Below are 24,064 nucleotides of genomic sequence, written 5' to 3'. Positions count from 1 at the left end.
ACAAGATGTCTGACTTTCTTTCAAAAATGACACAAACATTATTTATAGAGACTTTATTCACTCAGAAATGTCATTTCATTTCAACACTTAAAACACTTTTATTCAATATAGCAGTATATACACAGTCAATTTACAGACAGTGACAGTGTGTGTGTGTGTTATGTCTCATCGTGGGACTGTAAGTATACAGGCTTGGCTTGTTTCCTGAGTCGCTGCTGTGCTCGAAGCTTTCTGCCTTTCTGTGTGGCCAAACCCATCGGAGGAAGATACGACTACACAGAGAGATGATTATTATTATTATTATTATGATTATTATTATTATTATTATTATTATTATTATCATTATTGTTGTTGTTGTATATTAGAGATTAACTCACAGGTCTGGGATAGGGATTTCTGTAATGCAGTCCTTTCATAAACACAAACACACAGAAGGTTAAAAATGCTTCACTCCTAAATATATTTAAGTGTTTAAAAGTAAAAATCTATGTTAATTTATGTCAGTAAAAAATATGAAGGTTGATGGATAGAATTCATACCTTTTTAGACCATTTCATTTATATAAAATTAAATCAAATTTCTGTTATACGACTTCAGAACTTTAAAAAGAAAGTGAGACTAATTACTCATATATGATCAGTTCTGCTAATAAACGGTCCTGGATTTGACTGGATGTTTTATGTAATGACTATTATTAATAAAAACAGCAGTGTGTGTGACTCACCGATCCCTATTCGAGCCTCACACTCCGCAACACACTTACTGATTAACTCTGGGTCTTTCAGCTGAAACACACACACACAGATTATTACATTATTGTTAAATTCAGTTTAATCTCTGTCTCAAACTGACAAAATATTTCCATTAATTATATTACATTACTTTTTTTTTTTTTTACTACATTTGTAGAACCCTTTGAGCTTCCAAGTGCTTTAAAATGTAGTTGTTTATTATTATTATTATCATTATTCCATGATGATCAATCTGTATCTCAGATCATTTATTTGTACACTATTAGTGCTGTAGTTTGTTCACTTATGAATAAAATATAACATGGAGCACTTTTAATACTGGACAGTTCCAGCCGGTTCCCTGTGGATCCACCAGAGGGCAGTGTGGTTTTAATAAAAAAATATTTTAACAATACACCACAGCCAGTGAGAATGCTGCTAACTACATACTGGTTAGTTTAATAATACACAGTCTGAGGCACAGATCTAATGTTCACTGTGTACTTTTGAGTGATTTCATGTAGAAATTACAACCATTCAACTAAATTCTGTCTAAATGAGTCAAATCATTTGGCTCATCTCACCAGTAAGAGTCGACTCTTTCGGCTCCCTTAACGGCTCATTTCCAATTTTTTATTAAACTGTGGAGAAGATCTGATGTATGTAACGAAAGCAACATTGAATATCACTGTGACCCTGACTAGGATAAAGTACTTACAGAAGATGATTAATGAACTGAACAGATGTCAAAATGAGGTTTCTGTGGTAACATTTTGATTAAATGACACTGCAAAAGTAACAGTCTTACCCAAATCTACCAACAAGTAGAAGTCAATGGCAATCAGAGACCAGGCTCGACCAAAGAGCCGACTCGACCAAAGAGCCGACTCGACCAAGGAGCCGACTCAACCAAAGAGCCGACTCGACCAAAGAGCAGACTTGATTAAAGAGCTTACTATCTAATTACAACTTGATCAAAAAGCTGACTCATTTAGTGAGTCAATTTCCGACTGTGTGTGTATGTGTGCATGTGTGTTAGTTACGTACGTGTTGGTTCTGTCTGAACAGCGAGCGTGCCTCCTGTGTGATGTACTTCCTCTCGGTCTCTGTATCATGTGAGAGGGTTGACTGAGCCTGCCAGCTGCGAGCGATCCGGAGAACCCGTCGGTACAGGGCCAGAACCTCCACACGCCTCAACGCCATCACCATCAGCTTCTACAGAGAGGAGAGAGATAAACACACACACACACACACACACACACACACACACACACAGAGCAGCTGAGTTACTAATGGACTTTTCTTGGTGTCCCTCTTCGTTCCTGTGTACAGTGTGTGCTCCCTAACTCAGTAACTGCACTCAGTATTGCATTGAAGCTTTTATGAGGCTAATGTAGCTAATAAGTAATGCCATCTTATGGCCTCCAGTTTAGCATGATGCACTAAATGTTCATCCCACACTGTGTTGGTGTCCTCAGTCTGCTTTGTGGAGGTGTTCAGTATCTGAAACAGACCTGCTGATGTGGTTTCTGACTCTGTATGACTCACTGTTATCTATAAACATAAACAAATATGACATCATGCCATGATATACTAGACTGGGGGAAAGTCTATAATCAATACAATGGATTGTATTTACCTGTTACTGAAATATCTGTGCTATGTTTACACTGTAGTGATTTAGTTTAATCTGTCCTGCACTGCTGGCATTTACAGAAAATTATCATTTATTATGGGCTAAGGGGGGGAAAAAAGGTAAATAAATAAATAAATAAATAAATAAATGAGGTACAACCTATAACGATTTATTAAAGAAGGAAAACATGCATAAAAGTTTCATGAAATTTTATTTATTCAAAATCAATTTTTAATTAATTAACTTATTTAGTTAAAGATCACAATAACAGAAATAGCACCGCTGTTACCTCTTCTGTCAATTTTATTCCACTGTCGCAGAACTGATGACGTCAAACATGCTGCTCCACTGTATTCGGGCTTGTAGAATATGCGCTGCTAGTGCGCAGCCTCAGTGCTTTTACACCGGCTCTCACTGCGTCACATATACGCAGGATAGGTATTATTGGACAATTTATATGTTTAGATTAGCTATAACACGATATAATAACTTATTTTGAGAATTAATTCACTTATTTCCCCCTTCGAACGTCCTTATTTATATTGCAACAAATCTTTATTTATATTTCACTTCCAACAGTCTAAAGGGCTTTTAATGTAATATGTACAGATATGTATAAAAGTATGTATTTTAAAAGCCCATTCATTAAAAACATTACAATCTACAATCAATAATTTAACTTGGCACCAGATTGAAGGGTTTCATCTTTCCTGTGATGAATCACTTAAACAGCATGTTTAGAATGAAACTCGTTCTTCGGCTGTGCAAAGAGCTCCTGAGACTGTAGGAGGCAACATATATGAACACCTAAAGAAATTGTTTATTTCTCTCCTCTTGGCTAAAATCAAAGAAATTGCAGGTAACACTTGAATTTACCATTATATATTAACTGATCAGCCATAACATTAAAACGGGTGAAGTGAATAACATTGATTATCTCATTACAGTGGCACCTGTCGAGGGGTGGGATATATTAGACAGTAAGTGAACAGTTCTCAAAGTTGATGTGTTGGAAGCAGGAAAAATGGGCAAGTGTAAGGATCTGAGTGACTTTAACAAGGGACAAATTGTGATGGCTGGATGACTGGGTCAGAGCATCTCCAAACCAGAAGGTCTTGTGGGGTTGTTCTCGGTATGCAGTGGTTAGTACCTACCAAAAATGGTCCAAGGAAGGACAACCAGTGATTTAGCGACAGGGTCATGGGATACCAAGGCTCATTGATGTTGATCCCACAGAAGAGCTACTGTAGCACAAACTGCTGAAAAAGTTCATGCTGGCTCTGATAGAAATGAGTCAGAACACACAGAGCATCACAGCTTGCTGCGTATGGAGCTGCGTAGCTGCAGACTTTTCAGAGTGCCCATGATGACCCCCTTTACACCACCAAAATCTCCTGCAATGGGCATGTGAGCAATAGAACTGGACCATGGAGCAATGGAAGAAGGTGGCCTGGTCTGATGAATCACGTTTTTTTTTTTTTACATCATGTTGAAGGCCGGGTGCATGTGTGTGCGCGGCTCTTACCTGGGAAAGAGACGGCACCAGGATGCACTATGGGAAGAAAGCAAGCCAGCGGAGGCATTGTGCCAAAAAATATTCAGGAATGGTTTGAGGAACATGTCAAAGAGTTCAAGATATTGGCTCGGCCTCCAAATTCCCCAGATCTCGATCTAATAGAGCGTCTGTGGCATGTACTAGACAAACAAGTCTGATCCATGGAGGCCCCACCTCACAACTTACTGGACTTAAAGGATCTGCTGCTAACATCTTGGTGCCAGATACCACAGCACACCTTCAAAGGTCTTGTGGAGTCCATGCCACGACGGGTCAGAGCTGTTTTGGTGCCACAAGGGGGACCTTCTTAATGTTATGGCTGATCTTTGTATATTTATAGGGGGTGTGTGTGTGTGTGTGTGTGTGTGTGTGTGTAACTATGTTACTACTTCTAACAACTAATTATTATTTTTTTTAAAATCTTGTATTATATTCAATACTAATAATTAATAAGTGTATATAATTGAATAATTTTATATCATTTAATTTTTATACAATTGATAATAAAATCAATATTTGAACAAATTCAAAGAGCTGACTCGTTTAAAGATCCAACTCCGGCAAAGAACCGACTCGATCATAGAACCGTTTCAATCACAGATTCGAGTCTTTTAAAAGGGCCGACTTGATTAAAGAATCAAAACGTTCAAAGACCCAGCTCATACATTTAGTTCAATCTTTCAAAGAACCGACTCAATTAAAGAACCGACTCAATTAAAGAACCGACTCAATTAAAGAACCGACTCAATTAAAGAGTCAACTAGACAGAGGTTACAAATGAGAGAAACATAAAGGGGCTGAAGGACAGACTAAACACACAGAAAAACGTTATTTATTTATTTATTTATTTAGTTAGTTAGTTATTTCGTTATTTAGCACAATCCTATTAAATAAATAACTAAATGTTATTTTTTTAGAACAATTTGAGAGTACAAAAACATTACAAATATATTGTCTTAAATAAAACGATCATTTATATTTAATGTTACATTCTGGATGGTTAGAGTAGATTTTCGTGTATAATTTAATTAATAAATATTTAATAATATAATGATTGATAATAATTTATAGATAATTGATAATATTTTATCAAACAAGACAGAAAAACAGTTGCGGCTGGAGGAAGTGACGCAGGATGCGGAAGTGACGCGAGGAAAATTCCCATAATGTTCAGTCATTGAGTAAGAAGAGCAGAAGAGGAACACAAAGGAGTGTGTGATGTTTAGTTCGCTGGAGTGTGTGTGTGTGTGTGTGTGTGAGAGAGAGAGAATGTGTGTGTGTGTGAGTGTATCGCAGTGGAGTGTTAGAGTGTGTGTTGCATTGTAGCCTGATTACAGCAGGGACAGTGCTGTGTGTGTGTGTGTGTGTGTGTGTGTGTAAGGGAGAGAGAGAGAGAGTGTGTGTGTGAGTGAGAGACACACACAGGACTGATGTGAAACTCCTCTCCGTGTAAAGGTGAGTTTTTATCTCTAAACTCTATAAGGAGCTGTGTGTGTGTGTGTGTGTGTGTGTGTGTGTGTGTGTCTGTGTGTCTGTGTGTCAGTCAACTTTTACGCTGGTTAGCCTCGATGCTAATGCTAACCTTAGTTTGTTTGAACTTTTGTTTTACTTTTTATTTTAAGTTTAATTTAATTGCTAATATAACTATAATATCCGAGTTTAAATCTCTACCTAAAACCGCAGTTTTTAAATAAACAGGTTAAAGTGTGTTAATTTAACAATTACACTTTGTTTTAAACTTTTTAAACATGTTCACGATATAAAGCCTTTATTTCTGTACTTATTACTCATTAATAATTCATAATAAAAAAAGACTAAAGCATTTATCAGTGTATCACACTAGAATTCTGCAAACTTCTGTGTGTGTGTGTGTGTGTGTGTGATTGTTTATTTGTTTTGTTTACTTAGACTTATGTGTTTACTTGGTTAAAGTGCTCTCAGGGCTTTAAAGTGGCTAAAACGCCCTCCACTTTGATTAAAATGAATGGTTCAGGGATAGTTCCAGAACAACTGAGATGAAACTAATTAACCACACACACCCACACACTCTCTGACACACACACACTCTCGGACACACACGCACACACACACTGCACTGAGCCGGAGTGTGTATATGATGTGTGTAAAACAGTTCAGTTGTGTTTCCACTAAAGCGCAGTGTTACAGATCACTAAAGTACAATATAAATTATGGTATTATTCAAAAAGGGCTGTGTGTGTGTCTGTGTGTGTGTTTGCTTTTTTGTGTATGTGCATCTGACTGTGTGCGCTTCAATGTGCATATCTATGTGATTGTCTTTGTGTGTGTGTGTGTGTGTTTACAACTGTCTGTGTTTGCAAGTGCGTCTGTGTGTGCATGTGCTTCAGTATGTGTGTGTATCTGTGCATGCATGTGTGTGTATCTGTGTGTCTACGTATTGGTGGGTGTGTGCATGCGTGTGTGTATCTGTGTGTCTACGTATTGGGGTGTGTGTGTGCATGCATGTGTGTATCTGTGTGTCTACGTATTGGTGTGTGTGTGTGCGCATGCATGTGGGTATCTGTGTGTCTACGTATTGGTGTGTGTGTCCATGCATGTGTGTGTATCTGTGTGTCTACATGTGCCGAGGTCAGCTGATTAAACAGGTGGAGTCTCCTGCTGGATGAGAATGAAACCCTGCCCCCACACCGGCCCTGAGATTGGACCCCTGTGACACACTCACCATACCCTAATGAATCAGTCAGATTCAGCCACAGCACTTTACCAAACTGTGTGTGTGTGCGCATGCATGTGTGTGTATCTGTGTACGTGCGCGTCAGTATGTTTGTGTGTGTGTCTGTGTACGTGTGTGTGGTGTTTTGCCCTGACATGTCCAGACTGAGGCATCCCTCATTACAGATAAACAGTTACATTAAACTGTGCACACGCGCACACACACGGACGCACACACCTTTCTCAGTGTTTAATTCAGTAGTAACCCCACACTTCTAAGTGATAATGTTGGAGTGTATCAGTGATGGTGTGAGTGAGGAGGACGGGTGACGTGTAGTATCGTGTGAGGTGTAACAATGTGCGTGGTGTAGTGACGTGCGTGGAGTGTAATGACGTGTAGTAACGTGTGTAATGTAATAACGTGTAGAGTAGTGTAATAATGTGTGCGGTGTAACAACGTGTGTAGAGTAGTGTAATAATGTGTGCGGTGTAACAACGTGTGTAGAGTAGTGTAATAATGTGTGCGGTGTAACAACGTGTGTAGAGTAGTGTAATAACGTGTGCGGTGTAATAACGCGTGCATTGATGTGTAGTGTGGTGACGTGTGTAAAGTAGTGTAATAATGTGTGCGGTGTAACAACGTGTGTAGAGTAGTGTAATAACGTGTGCGGTGTAATAACGCGTGCATTGATGTGTAGTGTGGTGACGTGTGTAAAGTAGTGTAATAATGTGTGCGGTGTAACAACGTGTATAGTGTAATAACGTGTGCGGTGTAACAACGTGTGTAGAGTAGTGTAATAATGTGTGCGGTGTAACAACGTGTATAGTGTAATAACGTGTGCGGTGTAACAACGTGTATAGTGTAATAACGTGTGCGGTGTAACAACGTGTATAGTGTAATAACGTGTGCGGTGTAACAACGTGTGTAGAGTAGTGTAATAATGTGTGCGGTGTAACAACGTGTGTAGAGTAGTGTAATAATGTGTGCGGTGTAACAACGTGTGTAGAGTAGTGTAATAACGTGTGCGGTGTAATAATGCGTGCATTGACGTATAGTGTGGTGACGTGTGTAGAGTAGTGTAATAACGTGTGTAGAGTAGTGTAATAACGTGTGTGGTGTAACAACGTGTGTAGAGTAGTGTAATAATGTGTGCGGTGTAACAACGTGTGTAGAGTAGTGTAATAATGTGTGCGGTGTAACAACGTGTGTAGAGTAGTGTAATAATGTGTGCGGTGTAACAACGTGTGTAGAGTAGTGTAATAACGTGTGCGGTGTAATAATGCGTGCATTGACGTGTAGTGTGGTGACGTGTGTAGAGTAGTGTAATAACGTGTGTAGAGTAGTGTAATAACGTGTGTGGTGTAACAACGTGTGTAGAGTAGTGTAATAATGTGTGCGGTGTAACAACGTGTGTAGAGTAGTGTAATAACGTGTGCGGTGTAATAATGCGTGCATTGACGTGTAGTGTGGTGACGTGTGTAGAGTAGTGTAATAACGTGTGTAGAGTAGTGTAATAACGTGTGTGGTGTAACAACGTGTGTAGAGTAGTGTAATAACGTGTGTAGAGTAGTGTAATAACGTGTGTGGTGTAACAACGTGTGTAGAGTAGTGTAATAACGTGTGTGGTGTAACAACGTGTGTAGAGTAGTGTAATAACGTGTGTGGTGTAACAACGTGTGTAGAGTAGTGTAATAACGTGTGCGGTGTAATAATGCGTGCATTGACGTGTAGTGTGGTGACGTGTGTAGAGTAGTGTAATAACGTGTGTAGAGTAGTGTAATAACGTGTGTAGAATAGTGTAATAACGTGTGTGGTGTAATAACGCGTGTATTGACATGTGGTGACGTGTAATAATGTGTAGTGTAGTGTAATAATGTGTGTAGTGTAATAATGTGAAGTGTAGTGTAATAATGTGTAGTGTAATAATGTGTGTAGTGTAAATGTGTAGTGTAATTTGTGTAGTGTAATAATGTGAAGTGTAGTGTAATTTGTGTAGTGTAATAATGTGTAGTGTAGTGTAATAATGTGTAGTGTAATTTGTGTAGTGTAATAATGTGAAGTGTAGTGTAATAATGTGTGTAGTGTAATAATGTGAAGTGTAGTGTAATAATGTGTGTAGTGTAATAATGTGTGTAGTGTAAATGTGTAGTGTAATTTGTGTAGTGTAATAATGTGAAGTGTAGTGTAATAATGTGTGTAGTGTAATAATGTGAAGTGTAGTGTAATAATGTGTGTAGTGTAATAATGTGTGTAGTGTAATAATGTGTGTAGTGTAATAATGTGGTGTGTAGTGTAATAATGTGTGTAGTGTAATAATGTGAAGTGTAGTGTAATAATGTGTAGTGTAATTTGTGTAGTGTAATTTGTGTAGTGTAATAATGTGAAGTGTAGTGTAATAATAATGTGTAGTGTAATAATGTGTAGTGTAATAATGTGTAGTGTAATAATGTGAAGTGTAATTTGTGTAGTGTAATAATGTGAAGTGTAATTTGTGTAGTGTAATAATGTGTAGTGTAATTTGTGTAGTGTAATAATGTGAAGTGTAATTTGTGTAGTGTAATAATGTGTAGTGTAATTTGTGTAGTGTAATAATGTGTAGTGTAATTTGTGTAGTGTAATAATGTGAAGTGTAATTTGTGTAGGGTAATAATGTGAAGTGTAGTGTAATAATGTGAAGTGTAGTGTAATAATGTGTTGTGTAATTTGTGTAGTGTAATAATGTGAAGTGTAGTGTAATAATGTGAAGTGTAGTGTAACAATGTGAAGTGTAGTGTAATAATGTGTAGTGTAATTTGTGTAGTGTAATAATGTGAAGTGTAGTGTAATAATGTGAAGTGTAGTGTAATAATGTGAAGTGTAGTGTAATAATATGTGTAGTGTAATAATGTGTAGTGTAATTTGTGTAGTTTAATAATGTGAAGTGTAGTGTAACAATGTGAAGTGTAGTGTAATAATGTGAAGTGTAGTGTAACAATGTGAAGTGTAGTGTAATAATGTGAAGTGTAGTGTAACAATGTGAAGTGTAGTGTAATAATGTGAAGTGTAGTGTAACAATGTGAAGTGTAGTGTAATAATGTGTAGTGTAATTTGTGTAGTGTAATAATGTGAAGTGTAGTGTAATAATGTGAAGTGTAGTGTAACAATGTGAAGTGTAGTGTAATAATATGTGTAGTGTAATAATGTGTAGTGTAATTTGTGTAGTTTAATAATGTGAAGTGTAGTGTAACAATGTGAAGTGTAGTGTAATAATGTGAAGTGTAGTGTAATAATGTGAAGTGTAGTGTAATAATATGTGTAGTGTAATAATGTGTAGTGTAATTTGTGTAGTTTAATAATGTGAAGTGTAGTGTAATAATGTGTGTAGTGTAATAATGTGTAGTGTAATTTGTGTAGTGTAATAATGTGAAGTGTAGTGTAACAATGTGAAGTGTAGTGTAATAATGTGAAGTGTAGTGTAACAATGTGAAGTGTAGTGTAATAATGTGAAGTGTAGTGTAACAATGTGAAGTGTAGTGTAATAATGTGAAGTGTAGTGTAACAATGTGAAGTGTAGTGTAATAATGTGAAGTGTAGTGTAACAATGTGAAGTGTAGTGTAATAATATGTGTAGTGTAATAATGTGTAGTGTAATTTGTGTAGTGTAATAATGTGAAGTGTAGTGTAACAATGTGAAGTGTAGTGTAATAATGTGAAGTGTAGTGTAATAATATGTGTAGTGTAATAATGTGTAGTGTAATTTGTGTAGTTTAATAATGTGAAGTGTAGTGTAATAATGTGTGTAGTGTAATAATGTGTAGTGTAATTTGTGTAGTGTAATAATGTGTAGTGTAATTTGTGTAGTGTAATAATGTGAAGTGTAGTGTAATAATGTGAAGTGTAATTTGTGTAGTGTAATAATGTGAAGTGTAGTGTAATAATGTGTAGTGTAATAATGTGTAGTGTAATAATGTGAAGTGTAATTTGTGTAGTGTAATAATGTGTAGTGTAATTTGTGTAGTGTAATAATGTGAAGTGTAGTGTAATAATGTGTAGTGTAATAATGTGTGTAGTGTAATAATGTGAAGTGTAATTTGTGTAGTGTAATAATGTGAAGTGTAATTTGTGTAGTGTAATAATGTGAAGTGTAATTTGTGTAGTGTAATAATGTGAAGTGTAGTTTGTGTAGTGTAATAATGTGAAGTGTAGTGTAATAATGTAACGTGTGGAGTGGAGTTTGTTTGCACTGTAGATGATTTGTAATGATTTGTTTACACGAATGCGCTGAATATTTATTTATATAATTACTAATTTACAGAAGGTGGAGAGAGGAAGGGGTGGAGTCAGTAGGACTCACCTGGTATTAGAACAGTAGGCAGGGAAGGAGAGAACACTGAGTAAGAAGGGACACTGTGTAAATGTGGACGCTGGAGATCATAAAAGAAACAGAAAGAATCGTGATACGATAGTGAGGAGATAAATTACAGGCTTTTTCATTTCTGTAAGTGTTGAATTACTGGTTTTAATCTTCTTCACCTTTTTTGTTCACAATAATTAAGTTTTTTTTTAGTTAGCTGGACAGCCTGCTCCATCAGACACATAAGACAACGATTCAGTATTTGACGATCCCACTGAATCTGTTACGATACGATACGGTTCGATTTAGTCACTTTCAACCTACGAGTATGTGAACAATTTTTGTTCACATACTCGTAGGTTGTGAACAAAGTCTGGATTGGGACTGCTGTTTCTTCACGAAGGATGATGACGCTGAAAGGACTATGTTAAAAGTATATGAGGATTACGGACAAATCACTTTGCTGGTCTATAAATTATTTAATGATTTCAAAGATATCTATTATTTTTTTACACACTGATTGTTAATCCTTTTTCAATAATAGTTGATTAATGATTAGCTTCATTTCCATCTATGGGTTTATTTATTTATTTGTTTACTTATTTATTTATTTGTTTAGCAAAAAAAAAAAAGATTTAGTGTATTGAAATGTTTAACGTTATAGCTGATAGAAACGCAACTTATCGCAAAATTTTCTCAAGCTTTGACATAATTTTTGATCCGTTTTACTTTAGCACATAAATTCAACGTCGATTCTTCTAATGTGAAAAAATAGGCATTCGCTCAAAAAAAAGTGTCACGTGACAGAATTTATCAATCTATCGGGGGAAGAACAGGGATGTCCGTGCCATCCAGAGCATTTTACTAACCCCAAACGTTTCCCCCACTACGCTGTACTCGGCGCAGGTTGTGAGCTTGAACAGGGTCAGAACCGATGGTCCATGGCAACCTGCGATGGGTGCAACATCAGAACCAATTAATTTGCACAGTGACTCAAACGTGGGCCGTGACTTTCTAAAATGTTACCGCCATGACGTGTCTCTCCATCGCTACCTCCGAGAGCGATTGTGTGGTCTCTCCTAGACCCATGGGCTTCGTCACATAAGGGCAGTTACTCGCAGTCCAATCAGACACGCAACTGCTCCGTTCTGATGTCGTCTTCTGATGTTTCGTGCAATTGCAATTATTTGTGAAATTAATATGGCAATAAGCTGGCCAATTTCATGCCATACTCTCCATTTTACAAAGATTTGAGGACATGTGGAACGCAAACAGTACACAATTTGCGATATACATAAAATTATGTATGGAAATGGCTCAAGGGAAGATTTCTTTTGAGATGCACCAAAACTTATAACAATTTGTTGGTGGTGTTTTTTAAAGATGATGTCTTCATGCACACCATTTTATCTGTAAAATGCCAATTGGATGGAAACAGGCAAGAGACCACAATTTTTCTTACGCACGTTGTCGATCACAGAAAAGCTTAAAAAGTGCATGGAAGCTTGGCTATTGTTAGCTTGATTCATTTAAATCGATGCGTTGATCCAAATTGTCCGATGGTTACACCCCTACTCAGTAATATGCCTGCATAGCAATGACCCCAGTGATGACTAGTTAATATGTTAGCATGCAGTTTGTGACACAGCCCAGTGTTTACGTCTCAGGACTCCTCAGTGTTTATGAGGGTAAACTAACTGTATTGTGCTTCATTAGTGTGACTCACCTTCTCAACAAGGACTTTTAAAGTGAATTATTATTATTATGGTATTATCAGGGAGATATCAGGAATATCACATAATTTTTTTTCTTTAAGCTTTAATAATATTTAAAAATGAGATTCAGTGATTTTTCTTTTTCTTCCAGTTCAGTGACAAAAACTCTTGTGTTTGCATCACAAATCACCACATGTAAGTGCAGAGAGCCAGTCAGATTTCAAGATCCTGAACCTCGTGGCCAGAAAAGTATACAAAAGTCTGCTGAGACTATGCCATACTGCACCCACTTTGATTGTGTGTGTGTGTGTGTGTGTGTGTGTGTGTGTGTGTGTGTGCAGGACAGGAGGTTATATTGAGTGTGGGATAGCCTTCATCACCGTAGTGAACACTATATGATGGTGATATAAAGTTAAATATCCGGTCTCTTGTGTTTCAGGTTAACGGATGCTGACTTCCGGGCGATGGACCTCTCTCAGATGACACCACTGTCCTCAGCTCCGACACTCGGGTGAGCCTCCTGATTGGTTCGTACTGTTTATGTGGGTGCGTCCAAGTTGAGGTGTACATTTTATCAGCCGGGAGCGACACTTCTCCTCAACCAATCAGGATAAAGAGACAAGTAGTCCTGTTAGCAACCTGAAAACTCCAGCTCTCTGATTCGATATGGTGTCTGATTCTGACTGGTTCTGATTCTGTAAGAAGTGATGACTGATTCTGGCTATCTAGTCTCGAATCATTAGTTTGGATTAGGGCTGGAACTAATGATTATTTTCATAATCCATTAGTTGGACGATTATTTTTTCGATTAATCGGATGGGGGCGTGGCAAACTTTCAGTACACTTTTTTGTTGTTGTTGTTTACTTAAAATAAAATCCACAAACTGAGTGTTAGAAATATAAACTTCAGACTAAAACTTTACAGTTTGTCCAAAACAGAAAAGAACCTAACACACACACACACCAGAATATATATTATTAATTGAGGACTGTGGTATATACTATACATATATATACACACACTGTATCTCACAAAAGTGAGTGCACCCCTCACATTTTTATAAATATTTGATGATATCTTTTCATGTGACAACACTGAAGAAATGACACTTTGCTACAATGTAAAGTAGTGAGTGTACAGCTTGTGTAACAGTGTAAATTTGCTGTCCCCTCAAAATAACTCAACACACAGCCATTAATGTCTAAACCACTGGCAACAAAAGTGAGTACACCCCTGAGTGAAAATGTCCAAATTGGGCCCAAAGTGTCAATATTTTGTTTGGTCACCATTATTTTCCAGCGCTGCCTTAACCCTCTTGGGCATGGAGTTCACCAGAGCTTCACAGGTTGCCACTGGAGTCCTCTTCCACTCCTCCCTGACGACATCACGGAGCTGGTGGATGTTAGAGACCTTGTGCTCCTCCACCTTCCGTTTGAGGATGCCCCACAGATGCTCAATAGGGTTTAGGTCTGGAGACATGCTTGGCCAGTCCATCACCTTCACCCTCAGCTTCTTTAGCAAGGCAGTGGTCGTCTTGGAGGTGTGTTTGGGGTCGTTATCATGCTGGAATACTGCCCTGCGGCCCAGTCTCCGAAGGGAGGGGATCATGCTCTGCTTCAGTGTGTCACATTACATGTTGGCATTCATGGTTCCCTCAATGAACTGTAGCTCCCCAGTGGCGGCGGCACTCATGCAGCCCCAGACCATGACACTCCCACCACCATGCTCGACTGTAGGCAAGACACACTTGTCTTTGTACTCCTCACCTGGTTGCCACCACACACGCTTGACACCATGTGAATCAAATAAGTTTATCTTGGTCTGATCAGACCACAGGACATGGTTCCAGTCATCCATGTCCTTAGTCTGCTTGTCTTCAGCAAACTGTTTGCGGGCTTTCTTGTGCATCATCTTTAGAAGAGGCTTCCTTCTGGGACAACAGCCATGCAGACCAATTTGATGTAGTGTGTGGCGTATGGTCTGAGCACTGACAGGCTGACCCCCCACCCCTTCAACCTCAGCAGCAATGCTGGCTGCACTCATACGTCTATTTCCCAAAGACAAGCTCTGGATATGACGCTGAGCACGTGCACTCAACTTCTTTGGTCAACCATGGCGAGGCCTGTTCTGAGTGGAACCTGTCCTGTTAAACCGCTGTATGGTCTTGGCCACCGTGCTGCAGCTCAGTGTCAGGGTCTTGGCAATCTTCTTATAGCCTAGGCCATCTTTATGTAGAGCAACAATTCTTTTTTTCAGATCCTCAGAGAGTTCTTTGCCATGAGGTGCCATGTTGAACTTCCAGTGACCAGTATGAGGGAGTGTGAGAGCGATGACACCAAATTTAACACACCTGCTCCCCATTCACACCTGAGACCTTGTAACACTAACAAGTCACATGACACCGGGGAGGGAAAATGGCTAATTGGGCCCAATTTGTACATTTTCACTTAGGGGTGTACTCACTTTTGTTGGCAGCGGTTTAGACACTAATGTCTGTGTGTTGAGTTATTTTGAGGGGACAGCAAATTTACACTGTTACACAAGCTGTACACTCACTACTTTACATTGTAGCAAAGTGTCATTTCTTCAGTGTTGTCAATGAAATTATATAATCAAATATTTACAAAAATGTGAGGGGTGTACTCACTTTTGTGAGATACAGTGTGTGTGTATATATATTTATTTTATAGTATTTAAGCATTGGATGCACAAAAAGCACAGAATTAAACTACAGTCCTAAATTAATAATAAAAACTCCCTTTCACTGCACCTTGTGGATTCTGTTACTCACTGCCTTTAGACATATAATTTTACTTGTGTTTACTTTTGATCATAGTGTTTTAATTAGACATTACAGATCTTACTCGCGCTACACTCTGTATCAGCGCGTCTACACCGCGCGTGATCAGCAACGCGGCCTCGTTTCTAACACATCACTTCCATTATAATAAAGGACAGAATTTACACTGCAAGCTCGCAAATACACCATATAATGACAATAAACTTAAATTAAACTAAATCTTTTAAGCAGCTTGCACCAGTTTCCCCGCCCCTTACACACAGTGGAGCATTTTGGATATAAACATAAGTTTGTCCTCGTGCATCAGTTTGACTTCCACGGTGTTTAAAATGGTCTCTGCCTTAGAAGACTTTCTTCCTCAGTCATGTGATGATTTCTCCTCCGTCTGATGGAGACCGAGGTCGTGTTGGGAATAAAAGGTAACGCTGACAGAAAGTAAATTGAAGAAAGTCATTGTCTGTGACTCGGGTATCTGCTAATGCTAGCGTGCGTATGACGTCATGCGCCGTCGTGGCTTATACTTCCGATTAGTAAAAAAAACGCTAGTGTTATATTTAAGATGATATTACCTTTCTAAAATCCACACACTAGACAGTAGTGCAGAGTGCATAGTGTAAGTGTACAGTACTTCATTTGGGACACAACTTTAGTACTTGCTCTCCGAAGCGTGTTTTCGTAACAGAAGTAACGTAATGTGTAAATCTCCCCCTGTGCTGCGCGCAGACCAACTAATCCACAATGAGATTAATTACAACGATTTTCATAATCGATTATTATCCATTTTATCGATTAGTTGTTGCAACTCTAGTTTGGATCTAATTTTCATTTTGCTTTGAAATGGTATGACTGGAATCTGAATCCGATACCACATCGTTAAAGTATTGTGGCTGAATCTGAATATGATTCACTAGAGTATGGTGAGTGCCTGTCACAAGGGTGTCCAATCTTCTTCGCAAAGGGCCGGTGTGGGTGCAGGTTTTCTTTCCAATCCAGCAGGAGCCACACCTAATTCCACCTGTTTAATCAGCTGAACTTGGCTCTCAGTAGACTCGGGTGTGACTTCTGCTTGGTTATAACGAAAACCTGCACTGACACCGGCCCTTTCCGGATAATTTTAGACACCCCAGATTCCACTTAAATTGATCTGTAGAGGCTAAATATGAATCTCAGACTCGTTAAGATGGTGACTGAATCTGACTCTCGGATTCTGATTTGTTTGGTATTGCATCAGAGCCTGACTCTTGAGCTGTGTCCAAAATCGCTCACTCGTTCACTCATTCGTTAACTACATAGCGAATGGCATTTGAGTCCACTATATGGGGAAGAAGTGAAGGAAAATGAGTGAGCAAATTCGGACACTGACATAAATACCATGCGTCAGAGAGCAGTCTGCCGCGGACATTACGGATTGTATTGTAAAACCGTTCATTTTCTCACTGTTCATTCGTCACGTTTATTGATAAAGAGAGCAAAAACAACGGGGTGTCAAGTTTATTTACTATTATGCTTATTTATTATATTTAAAAATAAAAAAGAATAAAAATACTACTGTCTTTAATTTTATTTGTTTCTTTTTAAAAAGTAGAAGAGAACTATTTTCGCTGGGTTTTCGAGGGGTTTCCTGTCAGTGTCCTCGAGCTGACTCCTGAGGTAAACCTGCCATAACATCTACTCCGTCTGCCTAGTTTTGGAGAAACTTCTTTTCCCTGAGGAGAAGAAAAGGCGTATTTCAGAAAGAGCAACAACTTTGAGTCATGCTTTGTTCGCTCGAAAATGCCATCTATCAGCAAAAAGACATTAGACAATATACATCCAGCTGTTAACTAAATAACTGATGACAAGATCCATCCATCACCTGTCAGAAACATGCAATTAAATCTTATCCATTAGTCCCTAAATTAATTAAAAAGTCAACAATATGTTATTTTCTAACATGTATGGGTATACTGTAATATACAGTATTAACTAATATATGTGAACAATCCAAATGTGTACTGTTGGTCATTTAAAAGTTAAATCGCAAACCAGTAAGTGGCTGAAAATAAATACTGTCAATAATGTTTCATTCCACTTAGATATATGTTTTTTAATTACTAAAAAGTTACACTTACGTTTGTAGAAGTTGCCGCCTCCAGTATTACCATCCGCCATGTTTATTTTTCTTTTGCATTCTATCGCCGTCTCGCGTTGGATTATGGGAAATCGTGCATTGGTGAGTGTACATCAGCTGTACACTCGAAATCAGAGTGCATTGTGGGTATAAACGAGTGAAAGAATGTAGGAAATGAAGTTCGCTCAGAATTTGGACACCTCTACAAAATGTCTGACACCCGATTTAATGCACTATATAGGATATGGGGGCGGTTTCGGACACAGCATTGGATTCTGGTTTGTTGGGTTATTGTGTCGGAATGTGACTCTCGGATTCTGGTTTGTTGAGGCACTGTTCACACCTGGCATTAACATGTGTCCTGTGTGTTCGGATCAGAAGTGTTTTCTAGAATCAGATTCTTCTGGTTATGTTTATACAGTGTGTGTGGAGGTTCTCGGTGCTGCAGGTCATGCCTTGCTGATTCATGGTGCTATAGTGGTAAGATGTTTACTCCACTTGTTTCCCAGCAGAGCTGATGAAGTTCCTCAGAGTGTACGAATGTTTTCAGGAATCTAACCGAAACCATTACCTTTGACTCAGCCCTGCTGGAGTGTTGAAACACACGAGGGAGTGTTGCTATTGCACAATACACATCTAATCACCAGCCAAGCATGAATCCTTATCCAACCACACCGCCGACTCCGCCCTGTGACTCATTCTCATAATGACATCACGCATTTGATTTAGCACTAATCTGACAACTGCTTGTCTACAATTCTGTGTTTATTTATAGTATAGAGCTGTCCCATATGACTACCCCTCGACAGTATCATTGCTGCTCTTTGTAGATGGGCCGATTACGATAAACTAGAGACGGGTAGATTTGTTAGCAAGTCTAGAATTAGTTTATACTTGGGTAGAAATGGTTCAAACATAAATTAAATTAAGTGACTGTCTCTGATTGGGTAAGGCACAGTGACTGATTCTGATTCAGTAAGGCACGGTTTCTGATTCGGTATGGCACGGTGACTGATTCTGATTTGGTAAGGCACGGTTTCTGATTCGGTATGGCACGGTGACTGATTCTGATTCAGTAAGGCACGGTTTCTGATTCGGTATGGCACGGTGACTGATTCTGATTCGGTAAGGCACGGTGACTCGTTCTGATTCAGTAAGGCACGGTTTCTGATTCGGTAAGGCACGGTGACTGATTCTGATTTGGTAAGGCACGGTTTCTGATTCGGTATGGCATGGTGACTGATTCTGATTCGGTAAGGCATGGTGACTGATTCTGATTTGGTAAGGCACGGTGACTGATTCTGATTTGGTAAGGCACGGTTTCTGATTCGGTATGGCACGGTGACTGATTCTGATTCAGTAAGGCACGGTTTCTGATTCGGTATGGCACGGTGACTGATTCTGATTCAGTAAGGCACGGTTTCTGATTCGGTATGGCACGGTGACTGATTCTGATTCGGTAAGGCATGGTGACTGATTCTGATTCGGTAAGGCACGGTGACTGATTCTGATTTGGTAAGGACGGTGACTGATTCTGATATGGTATGGCACGGTGACTGATTCTGATTCGGTAAGGCACGGTGACTGATTCTGATTCGGTAAGGATGGTGACTGATTCTAATTTTCTCAAACACAGTAAAAAATAAAAAACTTTTTCTCCATCTTGTTCTTTAGGGCATGGTGACCGCTGTCAGGTGGCGTTCAGCCGGAGCCGAGCAGGCCTGAGGAGGAGAGTCAGGAAGGAGAAGGCGTGATAAAGAGGAAGGGAGAGACAGGAGGAGAAGGGAGAGCGAGGACGCCATGGGCCAGTGTGTGAATAAATGTAAAAACCCAACATCCTCTCTGGGCAGCAAAAGTGGTGAAAAGGATGCTGGGAAGTCCCATGGCAAAAAAGGAAGTGGAGGAGGAGGTGGGCCCAAAGAGGAGGCCAAGTTTCCTGCCGATGTCAACGGCACCAAGTCACCAGAAGTAACCACGGACACCTCTGCGACCACACCCCTTTCTGATGTGAGGAGGGAGGAGCCTGTGCAGGACGGGGAGGGGCTTTCTTTGGCTCAGATAGAGGAGATGTTTATGTGTTATAAGGATGAGTATGAGGACGCCATCTTGGAAGAAGGAATGGAGCGTTTTTGTAACGATCTGCACGTGGATCCGGCCGAGTTCAGGGTGCTGGTGCTCGCCTGGAAGTTTCAGGCTGCAACCATGTGCAAGTTCACGAGGTGAGGGATCAAAACGTGTGTGTGTGTGTGTGTTTGTCCATAAACTAGGTTTTAATTAGTATTCAAGTCCAAATTCTAATGTTGCTTTGTAATTAACACTGCATTGCTTATTGACTGAACTAGGGCTGCACAATTAATCGAATATTGTTCGCGATTATGATTTTGACTTCCCACGATTAAATGAACATGATCGACTGCAATATTGACGTTTAAACTTCGTCCTCTGCTAATAGAAAATGCCACTGCAGAACAAATCAAGCGCTTCCTACACTTACAGCCAATCACCATAGAGCGACGCAGGGGTGACGTCATTTTGTAATACCAAAACCCCGAAACGGAGTTAGCATTTTAGCCCTCGAGCTGCCAGCTTCGCTTCGAGCTCCAGCGCTTTGCGCGAGGGGAAATCATGACATTAACATGATGCTAAATGGCACTACAGAGGTTGTCAGGGACATTAAATGTCATCACGCCGAACGGGAAAAAACTTTGCAAATAAACTCAGGGCTCTACAGTGTGACCATTTCACTCGCATTTGCGACTGAAAAGTACTGTGTGCGACTGTGAATAAATATTTATTCGCACCGGTGCGAGTGACCTGTTCGGAGTTGTATAATACAATCGGAATAAAGACTACAGGAAGTCCAAAATGCATCTACACCGCGCAACAGTTACTTTCACACTGCTTTTCATCTCCTCAGTCAACCGAACAAGTGTGTACATACTGCAGAGAAGCCATTATGATGACAAGTAACACTGTACATCATCTGCTTCAACTTCCTTATCTCACAAACCGCCATCTTTTATTGATCACACAAAACGACCTGAACTTTCACCTGCTTATGTAGGCACAGCGGCTTCGGGCAGAGTAAATTAATAATAATGCTAACGCTACAAGGTGGGTTTAATTCAAACTTCTTTATTAAAAAATTCCTCATCAATCATAATCAAGAGTAGAACTGTTCAGTCTGTAAACATACAGTACACTGCAGCTCTCCTTCACTAACTCTAATTAATTTAAACTCACGGTTGCCAGATATCACTAGAAAAGTCAACTCCAGTTTCCATGTTTTGATTCAATCCCCCAAAAACACAATATTATCAGCAGACATGGACACTGTACTGGGGAACCGATCTAAAATGAACAACTGATAAACAAACAAAAATAAAACTACTAAAATGTAAAGACAGAAAGTTATAAATAAATCATTTAATATAAAAAAAAAGATATTATTATAACTTTATTAAATATAAATAAAATGATAAATGAAATAATGTTTAATTACTATGGGTTGCATTTAATATCAATTTGACATTAAGCTTAGTTCGCTATTTCCGTAGAAAGCTATTAGCCTTTTTCCTAATATTGATCATTTTTGTGTTAGTCTACTTTTAATTAGGACTCTTTCTTATTAAAATATTTAAAAAATAAATATTTTATGCGTGTTTATTTTATCAATTAAACAACAGTATTTCTCATTGCTATTATTTTAATTAATTTAACAGTGACCACGAGCAGAGAGCTTACATTTAACTGTTTAAAGCTTAAACAAAAAAAGATTGGTATCTGGATCGTATCGTCTGTAAAATTCCTGATCGGAGTGTCAGTAATGAACACCATTAAACTAAAGCGCTTTGCATCTGGCAGGTAAATGAACTCACCCAATCACATCCTATATGAGCTTATTCAGATATCTACACAATATACACAGAGCGGTTAGAGAACTGACTCCAGCCCAGAACCATGACAGTGGAAAATGTCTAATCGTGTAGCTTTAAATATATTTAAGAGGAGCAGACTTCAAACACTGAACATTGAGGTTTATTGTATTTGTTTACAAGGTAAACAGGTTAACGGTTGTTTTTTGCATACAGTCTGTAAAATTAACTGAAAATATTAAATTTAGTTTATCAGAAGGTAAATTAATGTGTCATGGCTCACACTATGTTCCTAAATTCTGTCATAATTGACCAGCTCAAGTTTTCTCATGCCTGCATGTATTATATAGTGGCATGAGAAAACTTAATAAATGTGAAAGTGCAATAAAAATATGTTGTCACTAAAATCAATTTATAATCGTGATAAATAATCGAGATCTCAATATTGATCAAGATAATCAGGATTATCATTTTGGCCATAATCGTGCAGCCCTAGCTTGAACCTTCATTGACCTTTTTAAATGTTGTTTGTAGTTTATTTAGGATTTTTTTAAAGAATCTTTTTTAGTGCACCAGTTCTTTAGCTCTCTCTCTCTCTTCCTGTAGGCATGAGTTTGTGGAGGGCTGTAAGGCGATCCATGCCGACTCGGTGCAGGGGATCTCTCAGCGTTTCTCAGCCATGTTAGACGAGTGTCGCTCTGAGGAGAACTTTAAGGACCTGTATCGCTTCACGTTCCAGTTCGGGCTGGACTGCGGCGAGGGCCAGCGCTCACTACAGCGTTGCATTGCCATCGCCCTCTGGAGGCTGGTGTTCACGTTAGACATGCCACCTGTGCTTGAGCGCTGGCTCCACTTCCTGTCAGACAACCCATGCGGCGTGCGCGGCATCTCGCGTGACACCTGGAACATGTTCCTCAACTTCACACAGAGCGTTGGGCCTGATCTGAGCAACTACAGCGAGGATGAGGCCTGGCCCAGCCTGTTCGACTCCTTTGTAGAGTGGGAGAACGACCGGCGCAGGAGGGAACAGGAGCAGCGAGAGACAGAGGGAGTGGGCGGGAACATGGAATTCACCGCTGAGCCCGAGCCCACGGCATGATGGGAAAGAATCCCCGAGCTGGGAGCATACAGGAGGACACAGAGTCCCTGAGAGTGCAGCATGATGGGAAAACGCAGGGCCAGAACTGATAACCACCCAGCATGGGCCCTAAGCACAAACGGCACAGCATGATGGGAAACTGTGAAGCACTGGGATGGATCTGAAGAGTATTATACCCAGAACCCTTACTTTAGCCGTGATGATCTGATGACACTGATGGTCATTTTATATTTTTAGGCTTCATTGTAACATAACGGACGTCCTTATACTCCCCTGAGTTATTTTATTGAAAGGGCTCCAAAAACCTAAATTGTGTTTTTTAGCACTTCTATTTAAGTTATTGTTTTTATTTGTTAAAATTTTTTTGCGGTATTTAAAATTTAAATATTCTTAAGCCACACCAAAACACCAGATGTGTCAGATGTCTGTCACCATGGCAGCAGTGCGACCTTTGACCTTTTATTGCTTATAGAAGAAGGGAAATCTGTTCAATACTCACTAAATGATGTCAGAATGAGGGAGAGAGATCAGGGCAGGGCTTTAACGGTTAACTCCAGCACACAGAGTCTACTCTTTTACTCATTATTATCAGAAATTCTCTCTCTCTCTCTCCATTTCCCTCTCTCTCTCTCTCTCTCTCTCTCTCTCTCTCTCTCTCTCTCTCTGTCTCTCTTTCTTTTTATTTTTCCCTCTCTCTCTCTGTCTCTCTTTCTTTTTATTTTTCCCTCTCTCGCTGTCTTTCTTTTTATTTTGCCTCTCCCTCTCTGTCTCTCTTTATTTTTCTTTCTCTCTTTTCACCTCTCTGTATTTTAATGCAAGTTCATTTGCAGTCGAAGGTTATTTTATCTGCTGTGACTTTTTTTTTGCGGTTTACAGTTTTTTTTTTTCCTTGCAGTGATTTCATTTCTGATTCATTTTGTCTGGTTTTATATAAAGATGCTACAATTTATAACTAATAAAAACGTGTGAAATTTGGCAGTGGACCACACAAAGTGTCAACTATATTTATTTTTAATTTGTGTACTTCTGTGTTTATTCACGACATTTAGTGTTCATGTTCTAGTTCCTCTGATTGTTTACAGCTGAGAGAAATAAGAATGAAATTATGCTGTGTTGCGTCATGTTTAACAAAACAAACCTTAACGCTTAACACAATAAGACAGCTGACAGAAGAGTGGGTGTGGCTAGGAGGAAAGACTGATGTGTGATTGGTCAGAGAGTTTCCTTACTAACCAAGCCACCTTCCTTGGTGACCAGCACCGGCCTGAGAGAGAGGCACGCGGGACTGTGAGGAGCTGCGCTCTGTGATTGGTTCCTGCGTTCCCGTGGTTACCGTTGCACTAGAATTGATAAATGGTGCCGTGTGATTGGTCAATCGCTTTACCAATCCAGAGTAAGTGAAACATACAGCGCTGTGTGATTGGTTCGTGCGTTGCCACGGTTTCCAGCTTCAAGCACGCGCCGACTGTTAGGAGCTGCGCTCTGTGATTGGCCAGTCGTTTTCCCTGTTCGCCCGG

At 39.3% G+C, this 24,064-nt stretch overlaps 2 protein-coding genes across 3 annotated transcripts; one reads left to right on the top strand and one right to left on the bottom strand.

The window, feature by feature from the left end:
- Nucleotides 1-44: 44 nt before the first annotated feature.
- On the bottom strand, nt 45-2,723 carry lyrm1 (LYR motif containing 1). Of its 2 annotated transcripts, none has more exons than XM_053637611.1 (5): nt 2,657-2,723; nt 1,779-1,946; nt 725-785; nt 378-409; nt 45-272 (listed from the first exon to the last, which is right to left on the bottom strand). In XM_053637611.1, the coding sequence occupies exons 2-5, from the start codon at nt 1,938-1,940 to the stop codon at nt 159-161; spliced, it is 369 nt and encodes a 122-aa protein (XP_053493586.1). In that variant the 5' UTR covers nt 1,941-1,946; nt 2,657-2,723; the 3' UTR covers nt 45-158. The 2 variants fall into 2 exon arrangements, with proteins under 2 accessions (XP_053493586.1, XP_053493595.1); XM_053637620.1 differs by lacking the exon at nt 2,657-2,723 and adding an exon at nt 2,246-2,267.
- Nucleotides 2,724-5,050: 2,327 nt separating this feature from the next.
- Nucleotides 5,051-24,042, top strand: dcun1d3 (defective in cullin neddylation 1 domain containing 3). The gene is made up of 4 exons (XM_053637597.1): nt 5,051-5,377; nt 13,102-13,173; nt 19,248-19,792; nt 22,055-24,042. The coding sequence occupies exons 3-4, from the start codon at nt 19,374-19,376 to the stop codon at nt 22,545-22,547; spliced, it is 912 nt and encodes a 303-aa protein (XP_053493572.1). The 5' UTR covers nt 5,051-5,377; nt 13,102-13,173; nt 19,248-19,373; the 3' UTR covers nt 22,548-24,042.
- The last annotated feature ends 22 nt before the right edge of the window (nt 24,043-24,064 follow it).

This window comes from Ictalurus furcatus, chromosome 1 (assembly GCF_023375685.1).
Source record: "Ictalurus furcatus strain D&B chromosome 1, Billie_1.0, whole genome shotgun sequence".
In the NCBI taxonomy this organism is placed as follows: Eukaryota; Metazoa; Chordata; class Actinopteri; order Siluriformes; family Ictaluridae; genus Ictalurus; species Ictalurus furcatus.
This window is presented reverse-complemented; position numbering and strand designations above follow the sequence as displayed.

Excerpts from the sequence above, each read along its gene's own strand:
- lyrm1 (XM_053637611.1), bottom strand. The coding sequence starts at position 1,940 with ATGGTGATGGCGTTGAGGCGTGTGGAGGTTCTGGCCCTGTACCGACGG. Across the intron at positions 786-1,778 it reads TGTTCAGACAGAACCAACAC|CTGAAAGACCCAGAGTTAAT; the intron begins GTACGTAACTAA and ends TGTGTGTTTCAG. Across the intron at positions 410-724 it reads TGAGGCTCGAATAGGGATCG|GACTGCATTACAGAAATCCC; the intron begins GTGAGTCACACA and ends TGTTTATGAAAG.
- dcun1d3 (XM_053637597.1), top strand. The coding sequence starts at position 19,374 with ATGGGCCAGTGTGTGAATAAATGTAAAAACCCAACATCCTCTCTGGGC. Across the intron at positions 19,793-22,054 it reads ACCATGTGCAAGTTCACGAG|GCATGAGTTTGTGGAGGGCT; the intron begins GTGAGGGATCAA and ends CTCTTCCTGTAG.